General features: G+C 42.6%; 1 protein-coding gene across 12 annotated transcripts in view; it reads left to right on the forward strand.

Moving 5' to 3' along the window:
* Positions 1–14,797, forward strand: part of HUWE1 (HECT, UBA and WWE domain containing E3 ubiquitin protein ligase 1) — a 162,969-nt gene that overhangs the window by 128,866 nt on the left and 19,306 nt on the right. For 9 of the 12 annotated variants that reach the window (XM_027609586.1, XM_027609589.1, XM_027609595.2 and 6 more), the window contains 13 exons: positions 2,216–2,427; positions 3,100–3,282; positions 5,851–6,023; positions 6,378–6,526; positions 7,273–7,348; positions 8,177–8,275; positions 8,863–8,996; positions 9,184–9,352; positions 10,686–10,914; positions 11,562–11,740; positions 12,025–12,114; positions 12,264–12,418; positions 14,022–14,067. In XM_027609586.1, coding sequence (XP_027465387.1) covers positions 2,216–2,427; positions 3,100–3,282; positions 5,851–6,023; positions 6,378–6,526; positions 7,273–7,348; positions 8,177–8,275; positions 8,863–8,996; positions 9,184–9,352; positions 10,686–10,914; positions 11,562–11,740; positions 12,025–12,114; positions 12,264–12,418; positions 14,022–14,067 — 1,894 coding nt within the window. The remainder of the gene's footprint in view (positions 1–2,215; positions 2,428–3,099; positions 3,283–5,850; positions 6,024–6,377; positions 6,527–7,272; positions 7,349–8,176; positions 8,276–8,862; positions 8,997–9,183; positions 9,353–10,685; positions 10,915–11,561; positions 11,741–12,024; positions 12,115–12,263; positions 12,419–14,021; positions 14,068–14,797) is intronic. The other 3 variants (XM_027609597.2, XM_027609594.2, XM_027609596.2) reach the window with 2 other exon arrangements.

Raw genomic sequence — 14,797 nt, forward strand, 5'->3', positions numbered from 1 at the left:
TTGTGTCTGGATTCTTTTATTTAAGATGTTTGCAAGATTCATTTTTCAGTGCGGTTGTAGTTTTATTTGCTGTATAGAGTTCCACTGTGTGAATGTAACACAGTCTCATCCATTCTAGTGCTGATAGACAATTGGGTAGTTTTCCATTTACAGGTATTAAAAGTAGTGTTGCTATAGTCCATTCTTATACATGTCTTGGTGAACATATACAGTTGACCCTTGAACAACACAGGGTGTTAAGGTTGCTGACACCCCACCCCCTTCCCCCCCCTCCATGTATGCAGTTGAAAATCTGCATATAACTTTTGACTCCCTAAAAACTTTACTGGTAGCTTTCTGTTGACCAGAAGCCTTACCAATATCCTAAACAGTCAATTAACACATACTTCATATGGTTATATGTATTAGAGAAAAGAAAATGTGATTTAAGAAAATCATAAGGAGAAAATATATTTACAGTATGGTACTTTATAAAAAAAAAAAATCTGCGTATAAGTGGGCCCACACAGTTCAAACCCGTGCTGTTCAAGGATCAACTGTTATAAGGGGTTCTGTTAGGTGGTATATGCCTAGGGATAGAATTACTAGTCTCTTCAGCTTTAGCAAATGGCACCAAAAGTTTTCCAGAGTAGTTGTGTCAATTTATATCATCACCAAGCACAGCATGTGGGAGTTCAGGTTGTTTCACCTCCTTGCCAACACTTGGTATTTTTCTCATTTTTCATTTTAGCTGATCTAATGGATTTGTAGTGGTATTGCATTGTGGTTAATATACCCCTGTCTTTATTGGCCATTTGGATATTCTCCTGTGACAAGTCCAAGTCTTGTATTCTTGTTTTCTATTGAATTATTTACATATTCTGGATATAAGTCTTTTGTGGAGTTATGTATAGTAAATACACATTAGGCATTTTATTTCAAAGCTTTTAATCATTATGCCAGTTGTAGTTACTCATGGAATAAGACATTTAATTGCAAATTTATTAAGTGTGTGTTTAATATGTGTCACGTGACTTTGTGGTACTGGGTACTCCTAGGTGCTTTACAAATGCAATTGATGATCCTTACCTCAGCACTGGAAGATTATTGGTATTGCTACCCTTAACAGAGAAGTAGAGAAGGCTCAGAAAGATGAGCTTGCTCAAGGCCAGCTGCAGAGTAGCAGGATTAGAATTGGAACCCAGGTCTCTAATTACAAATCCAAGTCTCTTTACTACATCATACTGTTTTCCCAAATTGCAAAGCCTTTTTTCCGGTTTTTACTAATAATGTCCTATAACATATTTATACAATTTTATATTTTATTCACTACTGGGGAATTTTTATTTCTAATAAGTTCCATCTTAACCAGGCCACCTTATCTAATTATCCAGACTTTAGAATTCTTCAATGCTTTTTTGTTATTGAGGCAAAATTTACATAAAATTAAGCATTTTAAAGTGTATAGTTGAGTTGCATTTGGTACATTCATTGTTGTGCAACCATCATCTCTTTCTAATTCTAAAATCTGCTTGAATGACAAGAGAACTAAGTTCCTTTCTAATATAAGGAATTACCAGGGCAGACATCATTGTTAGAAGGAACAAGTCTCAATTTCCTTCCCTTGTTGGGCCTTTTTTGCTATTTTGTATAACTGCATTAAATATGTTTGCATATCCATATCTGTGATTGTGCTGTTTCTCTTTCAACTCCTGCCAATTTTTAGCCCAGGGTCCTTAGCATATTGTAGGTATCGGTAAATATTACAATTTAATTAACTACTGAAGGAATTACAGCATTCAATTATGAATCAAGATTTGAATCCTTGCCATTGGCTAAGTTTTTTGTGCAGGCCATGTTTCTTTGGGCCTCAGATTACCCATCTGTCAGATGGGGAAAATACTGAACTTGGCTTAACTGTTCTATAGGTTTACTGTGAACAGTTCTATCAAATATCACACATAAAAATGTTTTGAGAAATACCAAGTGACATGTAAATAAAGGTGCATAAACTGTGTAGTGAGGAATGAATGGGATTTAAAAGCATAAAATCTGGATTTGCTACTCACTTAGCTTGTACCTTCAACCCTTGGTCTTCTCATCTATAAAGTAGACCTGATAATCGCTTGACTGGATGACTTCAAGGATCAACTTTGTGTATTTGTGCCTTGTTGATATGCAGACAATATGGCATAATTATGCTTGTGAGTAAATGTCATGATTAATGACTTTTCAGGACTGCAGTGTGCTAGCTTTTGTTCTGGACCACCTCCTCCCACATACCCAGAATGCAGAAGACAAGGACACACCTGCCCTGGCCCGCCTATTCCTCGCAAGCCTGGCTGCTGCAGGGAGTGGCACAGATGCCCAAGTGGCCCTTGTGAATGAAGTAAAAGCAGCCCTGGGACGGGCACTGGCTATGGCTGAGAGTACAGAGAAACATGCCAGGTAAAAATCCATGCCTGACGCAGTGCTAATAACCAGTAGCATCCCGTTACTCCATTCCTTGTCCATGGGATTCCTTGCACTTGTGAACAAGAGTTCTGGTCCCACTGGCACTGTGTATTCTCTGGTCCTCTCAACTAGTTCTAGTGCTTCCAAATACCTAGAGTGCCGATTACATTTGGAGGAGGGTACAGCTTAGAGAAAAAGCAAAGGGATGTTTTCATTATACTTCTGAGGTCTTGAAGAAGTTGGGCAGGGTATTCAATCTCACTTTTTTAAATTAGTGTAAAGAGGGGCGCCTGGGTGGCTCAGTCATTGAGCATCTTCCTTCAGCTCAGGTCATGATCCCAGGGTCCTGGGATTGAGCCCCCACATCGGGCTTCCTGCTACACAGGAAGCCTGCTTCTCCCTCTCCCACTCCCCCTGCTTGTGTTCCCTCTCTCACTGTCGCTCTCTCTGTGTCAAATAAATAAAAATCTTTAAAAAAATAAAAATAAATTAGTGTAAAGAAAATTAAGAATGCTACCACTCAGGAAGTGAGCTCTCAACCTGTTTCAATGTTACTTCCAGAAGGAAACACTGAGGGCACAGGAGGGTTTATCCGAGGCAAGTTAGTGAAGACACCAAAGAACAGGCAGTATTCATATGATAGAGGTTTTAAAATTTCTCTCCCAGGCTTCAGGCAGTGATGTGTATCATCAGTACTATCATGGAGTCCTGCCCCTCCACCTCCAGTTTCTACAGCAGTGCCACAGCCAAGACCCAGCACAACGGCATGAACAACATCATTCGACTCTTCCTAAAGAAGGGACTGGTTAATGACCTGGCAAGAGTGCCTCACAGCCTGGACCTGTCCAGGTAAAATTATTCCTGAACTCCAGCTGCAGGCTTTTGCCCTCTCTTTAGTCATGCTGCTTTTATTTCTTTTGCTTATATTTCCTGTATCCTCGTCAGATGAGTAGTGAGCCACCAATGTGATAGGAAAAGTTTGGTATAGGTGGGAACCTGAGTTCTTAGTATTGTGGTTAAGCAAGGCACTTGCCTTTCGTTAGGCCTTAGTTTTCTCATTTGCTGCAAACTCAAGAGTTGGACTATATGAATAAGTTTTTTCCCAAGCTTCCCCTACCTTAATTAAAAATAACCTATTATTATAAGATTGTATGTGTATCATGAGAACTACAGATGAGCAAAAATAGATACCATATTTCTGCCACTCAGATATCACTGTTACCTTACCACATATTTCTCAGTGGTTTTCTTCACATACATACAAAATGTATTTTTTTACTAAAATGATATTATATATGTTGCTGTGTAACCTGGGTTGGGTTAGGGTTTTTTGTTGGTTTTTTTTTTCCAGTTACTATCTCTACCTTCTGGTATAAGTAATTTTTCATCCTATATAATGCCCAAATCTATATTCAAAAATTTTTGTCCAAACCAGAATCTAGTTACAGACCTTGCATTACATCTGGTTATGTCCTCTGAATCTCTGTTATTCTAACACAGAACCTTAATTTTTTTAATCTTCATTTTATTTCTGTTAGTAACACTAATTTATTGAGGTGATCAGGCCTGCTGTCGTACAGAATGTTTTGCCTTCTCGATTTGGTCCGTTGCAGTGTCGTTTAACTTGTTCTTTACTCGCTGTTTTCTGTAAACTTCTAATAAGAGCTAGAAGCTTAATGGAGCAATTTAAAATTATTGGTTAAGATATATCATAAATGATGTATATCTCATATTCTGTCATGGGGAGACACATCTCTTTGAACTATCAAAAATCATGATAAAACTGACCACTAGACTGATAATCATCATTGTACTGTTATATTTTCACCTTTCTTACTAGAAAGTAATCTATGTTAGTATTTTGGCACTGTATCCTGTCAGCCACATACCTAATCAATGATCTTAACACTAACTGATAATCCTGTCCTGTGCCAATTTCTTCGGGGATTATCAGTGACAACTTTCTAATTTCTGTCATTCCTTCTACACTGTTAGTTGGCATTTTTGTGTGACAGAGTCCCTGTTCAAGGGGGTGAGGGATCTGGTTACCCTGAAATACAGTTCCTACTGAAAAGGCAGGATAAAAACTTTCTTTTCTTAAGTCACCAATTTTTAATCAGTAGATTTAATCACCACCTCAAATGCAACTTTCTCTGGCTTTCGATTTTCTATTTTCACTGATTTTTTTTTAATCAGTGATTGAATTATTTGGATCACTGCAGTCATTCTTTTTCATTACACCTTTGGCCCATGGGGCCTCCTTAGGTTGACTTCTTTGTCCTTTTGATACAAGCTCATCAATTTTTTTAAAACTTTTAAAAATTTCAAACTCAGGAGTGAGCACGTATGTTTCATCTAGATTAACCAGTGGTTATCATTTCTGTCCTATTTGCTTGAGTTCCCCCTTTCTTCTCCCTTTTAGGAGCTAAATCATTTGAAGTTTATTGCAAACAACATGATGCTTAACCTGTGAATACTTCAGCATGTGTCTCCTAAAAATAAACATTCCTTTACATGGCTAGAATATCATCACATCTAAGAAATTTTACCATTGATGTAACAATACTCAATTTTTATGTCATATTCAAATATCCCCAGTTATTCTAAGTATTATACCTTGAGGGTAGAGTGTTTTGATCCAGGATCCAATGAGCATGACTAATTGCATTTGATTGTCACATGTCTCTTGTTATGGCATTGGACTGTTTTGAAGAATCCAGAAGGCCAAATGTCTTGTAGAATATTCCATAGTCTGGATTTGTCCAATGCTTCCTTATATTTTAGGTTCAGGTTAAACTTCCCAGCATGAATAGTACATAGGTGATGTTTGCCCTTACTGGTGCATCACATCAGGAGACACGTAGTGCTAATTTGTCCCATTATTGGTAATGCTAAGTTTGATCACATAGTTAAAGGTTAGCTTTCCCCCTTTGTACTTAGTAAGTTTTTTCTGGGGTGATGCTTTGAGTTCATATGAAGATTATATGAATATCCTATGCCCTGAAGATTTTTAACTCCATAGTTTTAGCATTTATTGGTGATCTTTGCCTGGATCACTTATATTGCTGTTTGAAAAGTGATGATTTCTGATTTTCTCATTGCTGTTTATTAGCAGACAGGCATTCTTTTATAGTGAAGATTTCCTTCTGCCTATTTGTATCCCTGTGGCTGCAGGTTCTTTTTATATTTAATGTAATACCATTACCATCATTAGTTTTGATACTTCAGTGATCTCAGATTTGGCCTGTGGTAATGATGACCCATTAATTTTTTAAAGCCTCTGGCACAACAAGATGTCCCAGACTCACCTTGTACCCTCCATGCCCCATCCCTGGAATCAGTTACTCTGAGGAGCCTTGGTTCCTTTTAGTGTGGATTTTTGTGCTAAGTCCATCTCTGTATCTTGCTTTATCTCAGTCCAAACATGGCTAACACAGTCAATGCTGCTTTGAAGCCTTTGGAAACACTTTCCCGAATTGTGAACCAGCCCAGTAGCCTTTTTGGCAGCAAGAGTGCTTCTAGCAAGAGCAAGTCTGAGCAGGATGCCCAAGGAGCTGCTCAAGACTCCAATAGCAACCAGCAGGACCCAGGTAGGGAATCAGAGCCAATGGACTGGAGAGCTGGCTGGGTGGGCATAGCTATTTTGTGGGCACATCGCATCACAACTGTTCTGGCTTGGTATTGTTTCCCTGGGAACTTGCTGGCCTTCCAGAGATCTGTCATAGTGGCGTGGGAATCTGCCCCACAAAGAATTCCTTAAAATTGCAGCCTTATTTGGCTATCCTCACACGTAGCCTTGTCTTTTCCTTTGTCACCCATTCATTTATTCTCTGAGAACTTGTAAATTTGCCCAGGGAAGGGACCTTATTGTCTTCATGCTTGCCTCGTGGTGCCCTGCACATAGGCACCCTTTGATTATTTTGCTGGTTGGTTGATTGTTTCAGGCGAGCCTGGGGAAGCAGAAGTGCAGGAGGAGGATCATGATGTCACTCAGACAGAGGTGGCAGATGGGGATATCATGGATGGGGAGGCTGAAACCGACTCAGTGGTGATTGCTGGGCAGCCTGAGGTGCTCAGTTCACAAGAGATGCAGGTAGGGAGGCAGATCACCCAGCATACCCCTATTGCGGCGCTGAACCAAATCCCCAAGCGGTGTGGGTGGGTGAGTACTTTAGATCTTTGCCTCAATGCTGTCTGTTTTGCAGAGGAGCACAGATGATATGCTTAGTAGTAGATGCTCAGTAAATGTGTTTGTATTAAATGAGGGGCGGGGGCAGGGCCAGGATGCTATCCATGTACTATGAAATGGAATAGATCCCAAGAGGAAAACTTAGGCACAGGTGAAATGTGGAAATAGAAAACTGGCCTGAGTCCTTTGGGCCCAAGGTCTTTGATTTATTTGGCTCTGGTCATTAATGGAAATTCCTTAACATCACTGTTGTGCCTATAGCACCTGGTCTCACTGGAGCATTCAAACGGCTATTTTCTAAAGACCCCAAAGAAAGCATTGTAATTTCTGGAGCTGCAGTGGTAAGAAATGGGGCCTACAGTCCTAAGCTGCTAGCTCTGAGGAGATCTGCATGTATTCCTGGATAGTATAACGACTAACCTGGTCTGAGATAACTGGGATGAATCCATTTGAAGGACAGTCTGAGTGTGGATTGGCAGCACATGGTAGTTTCTGTGCTCTTAGCACCAAATGTGTGGTGTTTTATGCAACATGCTCTGTCACACGTTATCCTAGAAATATATACTCCCTTGCTGGCTTTTTTTAGGGTTTCCGTGCTAGCACAATGATAGACTTGTGTGCATCCATATATATGTTCTATTTCTCTCCAGGTTGAGAATGAGCTGGAGGACCTGATAGATGAGTTGCTTGAGAGGGATGGCGGATCTGGGAACAGTACAATTATAGGTGAGAGCCCCAGAACTGAGTATAGCCTCTTCCTTTGCCTCAGTCTCTCTTGGGAGGACCCTTTTTCTCATCATCTGCTTGCTCAGCTCTGCCTAAGGGCTCATAGCCAGCCTAGATTGCTGCTTGTCTTGATGTTGATGGTCTTACAGATGAGAAATTCACAAACCATCTACAGACCTGTGGTGGCAGGTCTGAAGCGTTGCCTGTGTGGGGGAGGTGGACGGGGTGGCCATCAGTATAGATGCTACATGAGGCACATCAAGAGTGTTATTCATGGAAGCCTAGAGGAGGCTTTAGAGGCTGTAGGGTGAGAAAGCGCTTTCCTTTCAGTTTTTCAGCAAAATCCAGGGGCTTTCCGCCTCTGAGTCTCAGTAGTGTAAAAAGAGCGATCATTCCCTAAGGGTGGCCCTTTTTACAATTCAAAGGGAAAACGGCAAAAGTACCCTACTGTCACCTGGTTACAAGGTTCTATGTGTTACTTGTTTTTATTTTATTGATGAAGGAAATCAAAGGATAAACGGAAGTAGACATGTATTCTTAAATCTGACAAGGCTTTTTCACACCCATTATCCTCTGTGGTTTCACAATTAGTGGGATTGGCAGGGCAGATGTGATCATCCCATTTTACAGATGAGGAAACTGAGACTCAGACAGGTAAAGTGACTGGCCAAGCTCACCTAGCTAGTCGACAGCAGAGAACATAGGTCTTCTCCCTCATCCAAAAAAAAAGTGGATATCTGCTAGGTGTACATAGCTACTTTAGGCGCACCCAATCTGGAAAGGGAAGTCCTCTGTTGTTCAGTGAAGGCTCTGCTCTGTAACCTTCAGTGAGCAGAAGTGGAGAGGATGAATCACAAGAGGACGTGCTGATGGATGAAGCTCCTTCCAACCTCAGCCAAGCTTCCACCTTGCAGGCCAACCGAGAAGGTGAGAGTGCCGAGGCCAGAAAGGCCTCCCTTCTTGCCCTGCACGTCTGACAGACACTACACTAGGGTTTTCCTGGAGGCAGCTGCCCACATGTGCAGAATAAGGAAGCATCTGTCTGCATGCGCTGACATACACCATCCACTTTATCCTCAGCCAGTTTTTCAAATAACATGTTACTACTGCTTGCCCAAAAGTTTGTCACTTCTTACTTGGTTCGCTTTCTTCTCACCCACCTGCTATCATCGCTCCAGATTCCCTCTTACCAACAGGATGCAGTCAGTAGCAAAGTAGGGCTGGAAAGGCAAGGGGGCACCAGCAGACTTGGCCAAGTCCTAGACCATGGCTCCTGAAGCACCACTCTGTAGCCAGCCTCCACATTCAGCCACCCTGCTCAGCGTGTTGATGCGTTGATTGGCACTCTCAGGAAATCAGGGCTGGCTCACTAAGTCTGTATATCACCCCAGATCTGATTCTTCCTCTCCTAGAGTCAGATACCCCATCGCCTTCCCACTCAGTCTGCCGGCCTGCACAGTAGCCTGTTTGCTAGCTACTCAGTATAGTCCTCCAATGTGCTCCCTTTGTTTTAGATTCCATGAATATCCTGGACCCTGAGGATGAGGAGGAGCACACTCAGGAAGAGGACAGCAGTGGCAGTAACGAGGATGAGGATGATAGTCAGGATGAAGAGGAGGAGGAGGAGGAAGATGAGGAAGATGATCAGGTGAGGGGGGACTGTGTTTGGGCTGGTTCAGACAACCTCTTCCGTGGGAACACAGAGCTGGAGAAAACCAACAGTCTGGGTTGCTAGCCTCAGCGCCTCCCTCCCTCATGTGCAAATGTGGCCATGACACCAGACTTCAGAAAACCCTTACCTCCAGCAATTCTCCATCTCCTATTTTCCCCTTAAGGAGGATGATGAAGGTGAAGAGGGAGATGAAGACGATGACGACGATGGCTCTGAAATGGAATTGGATGAGGATTACCCTGATATGAACGCTTCTCCCTTGGTCCGATTTGAGCGCTTTGACCGGGAGGATGATCTCATCATTGAGTTTGACAACATGTTCTCCAGTGCTAGTAAGATACAGGGGCTCAGCTGGGTTTTATCTCTTGATTCTTATACCCTTCTCTAGGGTAAGCCAAGCAGTGAACCAGAGCAGCTATCAATCTGATAAAGACAGCACTTCTTTTCCTATGCTGACTTCCTGGGGCAAGGGATATCTGAATCCATCTCTCTCAATAAATGTATACTTAGAAGAAGGAATTGTGAGAGGCTGCTTTTGTTCTCTCCACCTCAGTAAACAGGCAGCCATTTTAGAGCCTGGACAACTTGATGATTTGCTTGAATTTTTTTTTAAGTGAGACCAAGGCTGACTGCATCAGGCACCCATGTGCATGCTACAGTGACAGGGCAATCAATAATTCTTATGTCTGTAACACTGGATCTTGAGAGTTTGGATGAACACCTTTGAGCTTGGCATTGGGGAGTAGATTTGAGCACATTCACTCTGGTCATCAAGGACGCATCTTTTCGGAGGAGAGAGTGAATCTCTTCCCTTCTCCCCCATCAACGTCAAAGTTCGCTTTTAGCATCTAGTTCTTAAAATCAAGCTGTCTTGAGAAGGCAGGTCTTGACCCCAAATCACAAGCATGATATAGCAGAAAATACTGAACTGTTCTGGTCTATTGTCTTGGCCAAGTAGTCTCTTACCTCTTTGAGCCTCAGTTTGTCACCTGTAAATGAAAAGTTTTAAAAGAAAAAAAATGGGTTGTATTACATAATTTTCAAGGTGCCTTCTGTGATTTTCTTTGCATATTTGTGATTTCCATCAGTCTTCCTTTTGTTGAGCCTCCCTTCGTTTAGCAAATTAAACAAATATTTGAGGAGTGCCTACTGTTTCCTAGGTACTCGGGATACAGCAGTGAAAAAGAAAAGTCCTTTTCCGTGAAAGGAGCTTATGGTCTGTTAGGAATTATAAGTAAGCAGGCGTTACGTTGTAGTATGGGTAAGAAAGCCCAGAGAAAAGGATTATTAAGCCAATCTGTAGAATCAGAGGAAGTGACATCTGGGCCAAGAACAAAAGAGCGGGTGAAGAAGGGGGAGTGGAGTCTTTGAGGTGGAGGGAGTAGCATGTTTCTGAGGGGCCTAGAAGCATCACTGTGGCTATAGCGTGGAGAATGGATTGGGAGAAGGTACTATTTAGGAGGCTGTTGCAATATCTAGGTAAGAGATGGTGGCATAAGCTATGGTAGTGTCAGTGATTATAGATGAGGCGTGGGAATGAGGGAGAAAGGACAAAGCTCAGGTTTCCGTGTGAGGAAGTAAGGCCCAGGAGACATGGTTCTGTTGAAACAACCATGGAAGAGATTTTTTTTTTGGCACTGACCCCTTTACATATTGTCCTTGCAGCAGACATCCCCCCATCCCCAGGAAATATCCCTACCACTCACCCACTGATGGTACGCCATGCAGACCACAGTTCTCTGACGTTGGGCAGTGGCTCCTCCACAACGCGTCTCACCCAGGGCATCGGGCGCAGTCAGAGGACCCTAAGGCAGCTGACAGCCAATACAGGCCATACCATTCACGTTCATTACCCTGGGAATCGCCAACCCAACCCTCCTCTTATACTCCAGAGGTGAGTTACATTTGTCCCATTTCTTTGGATTGTATGTGCAGCCTTTTGGGGAATACTAAATTGTATAACACAGTCTTTTTGCTTAAGTGTTCTCCAATGCATCCATTCAGCAATCAGTGAAGCATCTCATGTGCCAAGCACTTAACACTTTAAATGTAGACAGGACAGGATTTCTGCCCTCAGGCTTATGAATTTAGTGGAAGAAACAATTTTAAAATGAGGGAAAAGGACATAGGTGTCATAATGGTCAGTGTACAGGCTACGGTGGGTATACAAGAGCGATGTATCCTAACACAGTGCCTGGCATTATCAGTGACACAACTATGGAATAATATGCGGCCTCAGCCCAAATAAAGTTTGCAGACTAATGGAGTAGTTAGAAAGATAACTAAGATTTATGCCTAGTGGGGTACCTGGCTGGCTCAGTCAGAGAAGTATGCAGTTCTTGATCTTGGGGTCATGAGTTAGAACCCCGTGATGGGTGTAGAGATTACTTAAACAAAAGTTTAAAAAAAAAGATTTATGCTTAATGTGATCAGGTCCGTAATAGTGTTAAGCATTTCCAAGAGGTAACAAAAAGGATCTCACAATAACAGATTGAAGGACCCCCTATGAATTACAGTGACCATGGCACCATCACCCTACAGGTTGCTTGGTCCTTCTGCTGCTGCTGACATCCTTCAGCTGAGCAGCAGCCTTCCCCTACAAAGCCGTGGCCGAGCCCGCCTCCTGGTAGGCAATGATGATGTCCACATCATTGCCAGATCTGATGATGAACTGCTGGATGACTTTTTCCATGACCAGAGCACAGCTACCAGCCAAGCAGGCAAGTTTGTGTGGTGAAAGGGAGGGTACAGTTTTTCACATTCTACTTTTTCCTTGCTGAGGGAAGGCAGAGCAATATCTGCCCTGCCTAGAGAAACCACATTTTATTGGAGCCAGAACCACTTGATAATTTAGCCAAGGTCAACAAAACCTTCACTATCTCTGGATACTTGTGATGTGCCAAATCTTGTGATGGACTTTGGGTCCTGTTAGAGAAATATGGCAATTTTTGGATCAGATGACATATGACCACTCCAAGAATCTCACTCTTTTGTTCCCCTACAGGGACCCTGTCCAGCATCCCCACAGCCCTGACCCGCTGGACAGAGGAATGCAAAGTTCTTGATGCTGAGAGCATGCATGACTGTGTTTCAGGTATGTGGCAGCTTGGTTATCTGAGCAGTAGTGTGCCTTCCACAGCTGGGATGAGTGCGTGGGAATTGTTGCCCTCATTCTCTGGCTGCAAGCTCTGCCTCTTGGCTACCTCCCGTGAGCAACCTCTGATCTTTGCCTCTTTGATCCAGTTGTTAAAGTGCCCATTGTTAATCACCTGGAATTCCTGAGGGATGAGGAGCTGGAAGAAAGGCGGGAGAAACGCAGGAAACAACTGGCTGAGGAAGAAACTAAGATAACTGACAAAGGCAAAGAAGATAAGGAAAACAGGGATCAGAGTGCACAGGTGATTTGCAAGGGCTGGGAGGATTCATCTTTGGCTGTGTCTTCCTTTACTTTCATATGATTTTGGCATACGCATAGCACCAGTCATTAAAGAATCCTGAGATGTTCACACTGAACCTGAGAAATGATTCATTCCAAATGCACCCTACATTCATATGTTTTTTAGGGGAAAGAATTCAAACCCAGAGGGAAAATTATGTCTCCATTGTCTCTTGCTGGGGAAAACTGGAGCAAGAAGCAGAGTGGCTCCTGACTTACCAGTCACACTGTGTAGTCTCTACCTTCAGTGACTGCAGCTAGACAAGAAGAATGATTTTGATTATGCCCATGCTCTTGGTGGTTCAGTTGCACTTCACTTAGTGGAAGTGGATTGACTTACCAAGTGTGGGGAATCCTAACCAAGATGACCCCATTCCATCATTTGGATAAGTTAGGCTTAGGATTCAATCAGGAAATATTCGTGCTCTGAACCCTAGCATGACATGTCATTTTCTAAGGCTTTGATTTTCAATTTGTAAAATCTGTAGCATGACTGGTTTGGAAAGAAGCTACCTATTTTAAAACTTCTGGGAAGTTGAACAATACTAGCCTTAAAATATATGAAGTAAAAGCTAATAGAAATAAGAAATTGGGGCGCCTGGGTGGCTCAGTCGGTTAAGTGTCTGCCTTCAGCTCAGGTCATGATCCCAGGGTCCTGGGATCGAGCCCCGCATCGGGCTTCCTGCTCAGCGGGAGGCCTGCTTCTCCCTCTCCCACTCCCCCTGCTTGTGTTCCCTTTCTCGCTGTCTCTCTCTCTCTGTCAAATAAATAAAAATGAAAAAATCTTAAAAAAACGAAGAAATTAAAAGACTTGAGTGAAAGACTTTATTATATCCCACTCAGCAGTTAGGTCAGATTGAGGATTTTGAAAATGTTCAGTTAGGATAACAAACTTGATTTAACAAATACTTTTGTATGAAAGTTTTACCTGATAAACAATAACGTGGTTTCAAACACATGAAAAGGGATAGAAAATAGGCAACCCTGGTTTATGATTTTAAAAGCTGGAGTGAACAATTGGGTCACCTGGATGGCTCAGTCAGTTGAACGTCCAACTCTTGGTTTTGGCTCAGGTCGTGGTCTCGGGGTTGTAGGATGGAGCCCAGCACTCAGGGTAGAGTCTGCTTGTTCCTCTCCTTGCCACTTCTGCCTCTTCTTCCCCCACCCCCACTCGCTGGTCTCTCTCTCAAGTAGATGAATGAATAAAATCTTAAGCTGGAGTGGACAAAATGAGCCCAAAGAAGGGAAATACATAGAAATGAAACTTTGAGGAATTCTTGCTGGTCTTATGATTGTATTTAGGTCATGTCCTGTGCCCAGCCCAGCTCATTATTCAGTCAGCCTCCTGGCAGTTTCCCCTTGTTCCCAAGCCATCCTTCGGTACAAGTATGTATTAGAGAAATTAGAGATACATTTGCACACTAAAATGTTCATCTTTCATCCAGGTCCTTGAACTCCTAGATGGCTTATGTGGGTGGGGGGGGGGGAAGGGGTAGCTATTATAGTTGACCCCTGTCTTACTTGCTTGCGAAAGTCCCACATTGGTCTGTCCCTTCTCTTTCCAGTGTACTGCATCTAAGACAAATGACTCCACTGAACAGAACCTCTCAGGTAACTCTACCCCCCTTTTCACCTTCTTGTTAACTGGTTCTTTTTCCTGACCCTTTCAAGTAGCTGGCCCAGGTGGGCTGAAGATGAACACTGGTGCTCTGTGGGATGAGGTAGTAGATTGTATAGTTTTAGGGTCATACCCCATCTTGGAGATAACTATACAGTCTACTGTCTTTCCCACGGTGGTACACTTCCCCTCCGACGTGCTCTGTTCAGGGTCTCACTCTGATCATGCTGTGCTGCATTCTGGCATGTGTAGCCAGGCCATGTGTCCTTCCCCTTTGGTGACCACCGTGGTGTGGTGCTTCCTGAGAAGGATGGCGGTGGTTCCCAAATGCCAGCCCTCAGTGGAAATGAACAAAATAAAGAGGGTTTAATGAGCTTTTCAGAAAGCTGAATTTATTCAATTTAAAGGACTGGTTTTTATAGAGATTATGTCCTTCCTAGTTCTTTAGTATCAAATTTAAGTGATATTGAAAGGATTCTTTCTTATTTGGCTAACCTAGGTTTGGTAACCCAATGTTAGTCTCTATTTTTTCCTTTTTATATAAACTTTGTGAGTCTTTGGAATCTAAACGTCTAGGGATGTTAGCAATCTGTCTTTGGCATCTGTGGGCTAAATGGTATTACTACTATATGTTTTGTATTCCTCGTGCTAATCTTAATGTCAGCTATTTCATGGTTCTAATAACTGATCCATGTGGTATTATGTCTCCCCCACCCCTATTTC

Source organism: Zalophus californianus, chromosome X (genome assembly GCF_009762305.2).
Source record: "Zalophus californianus isolate mZalCal1 chromosome X, mZalCal1.pri.v2, whole genome shotgun sequence".
In the NCBI taxonomy this organism is placed as follows: domain Eukaryota; kingdom Metazoa; phylum Chordata; class Mammalia; order Carnivora; family Otariidae; genus Zalophus; species Zalophus californianus.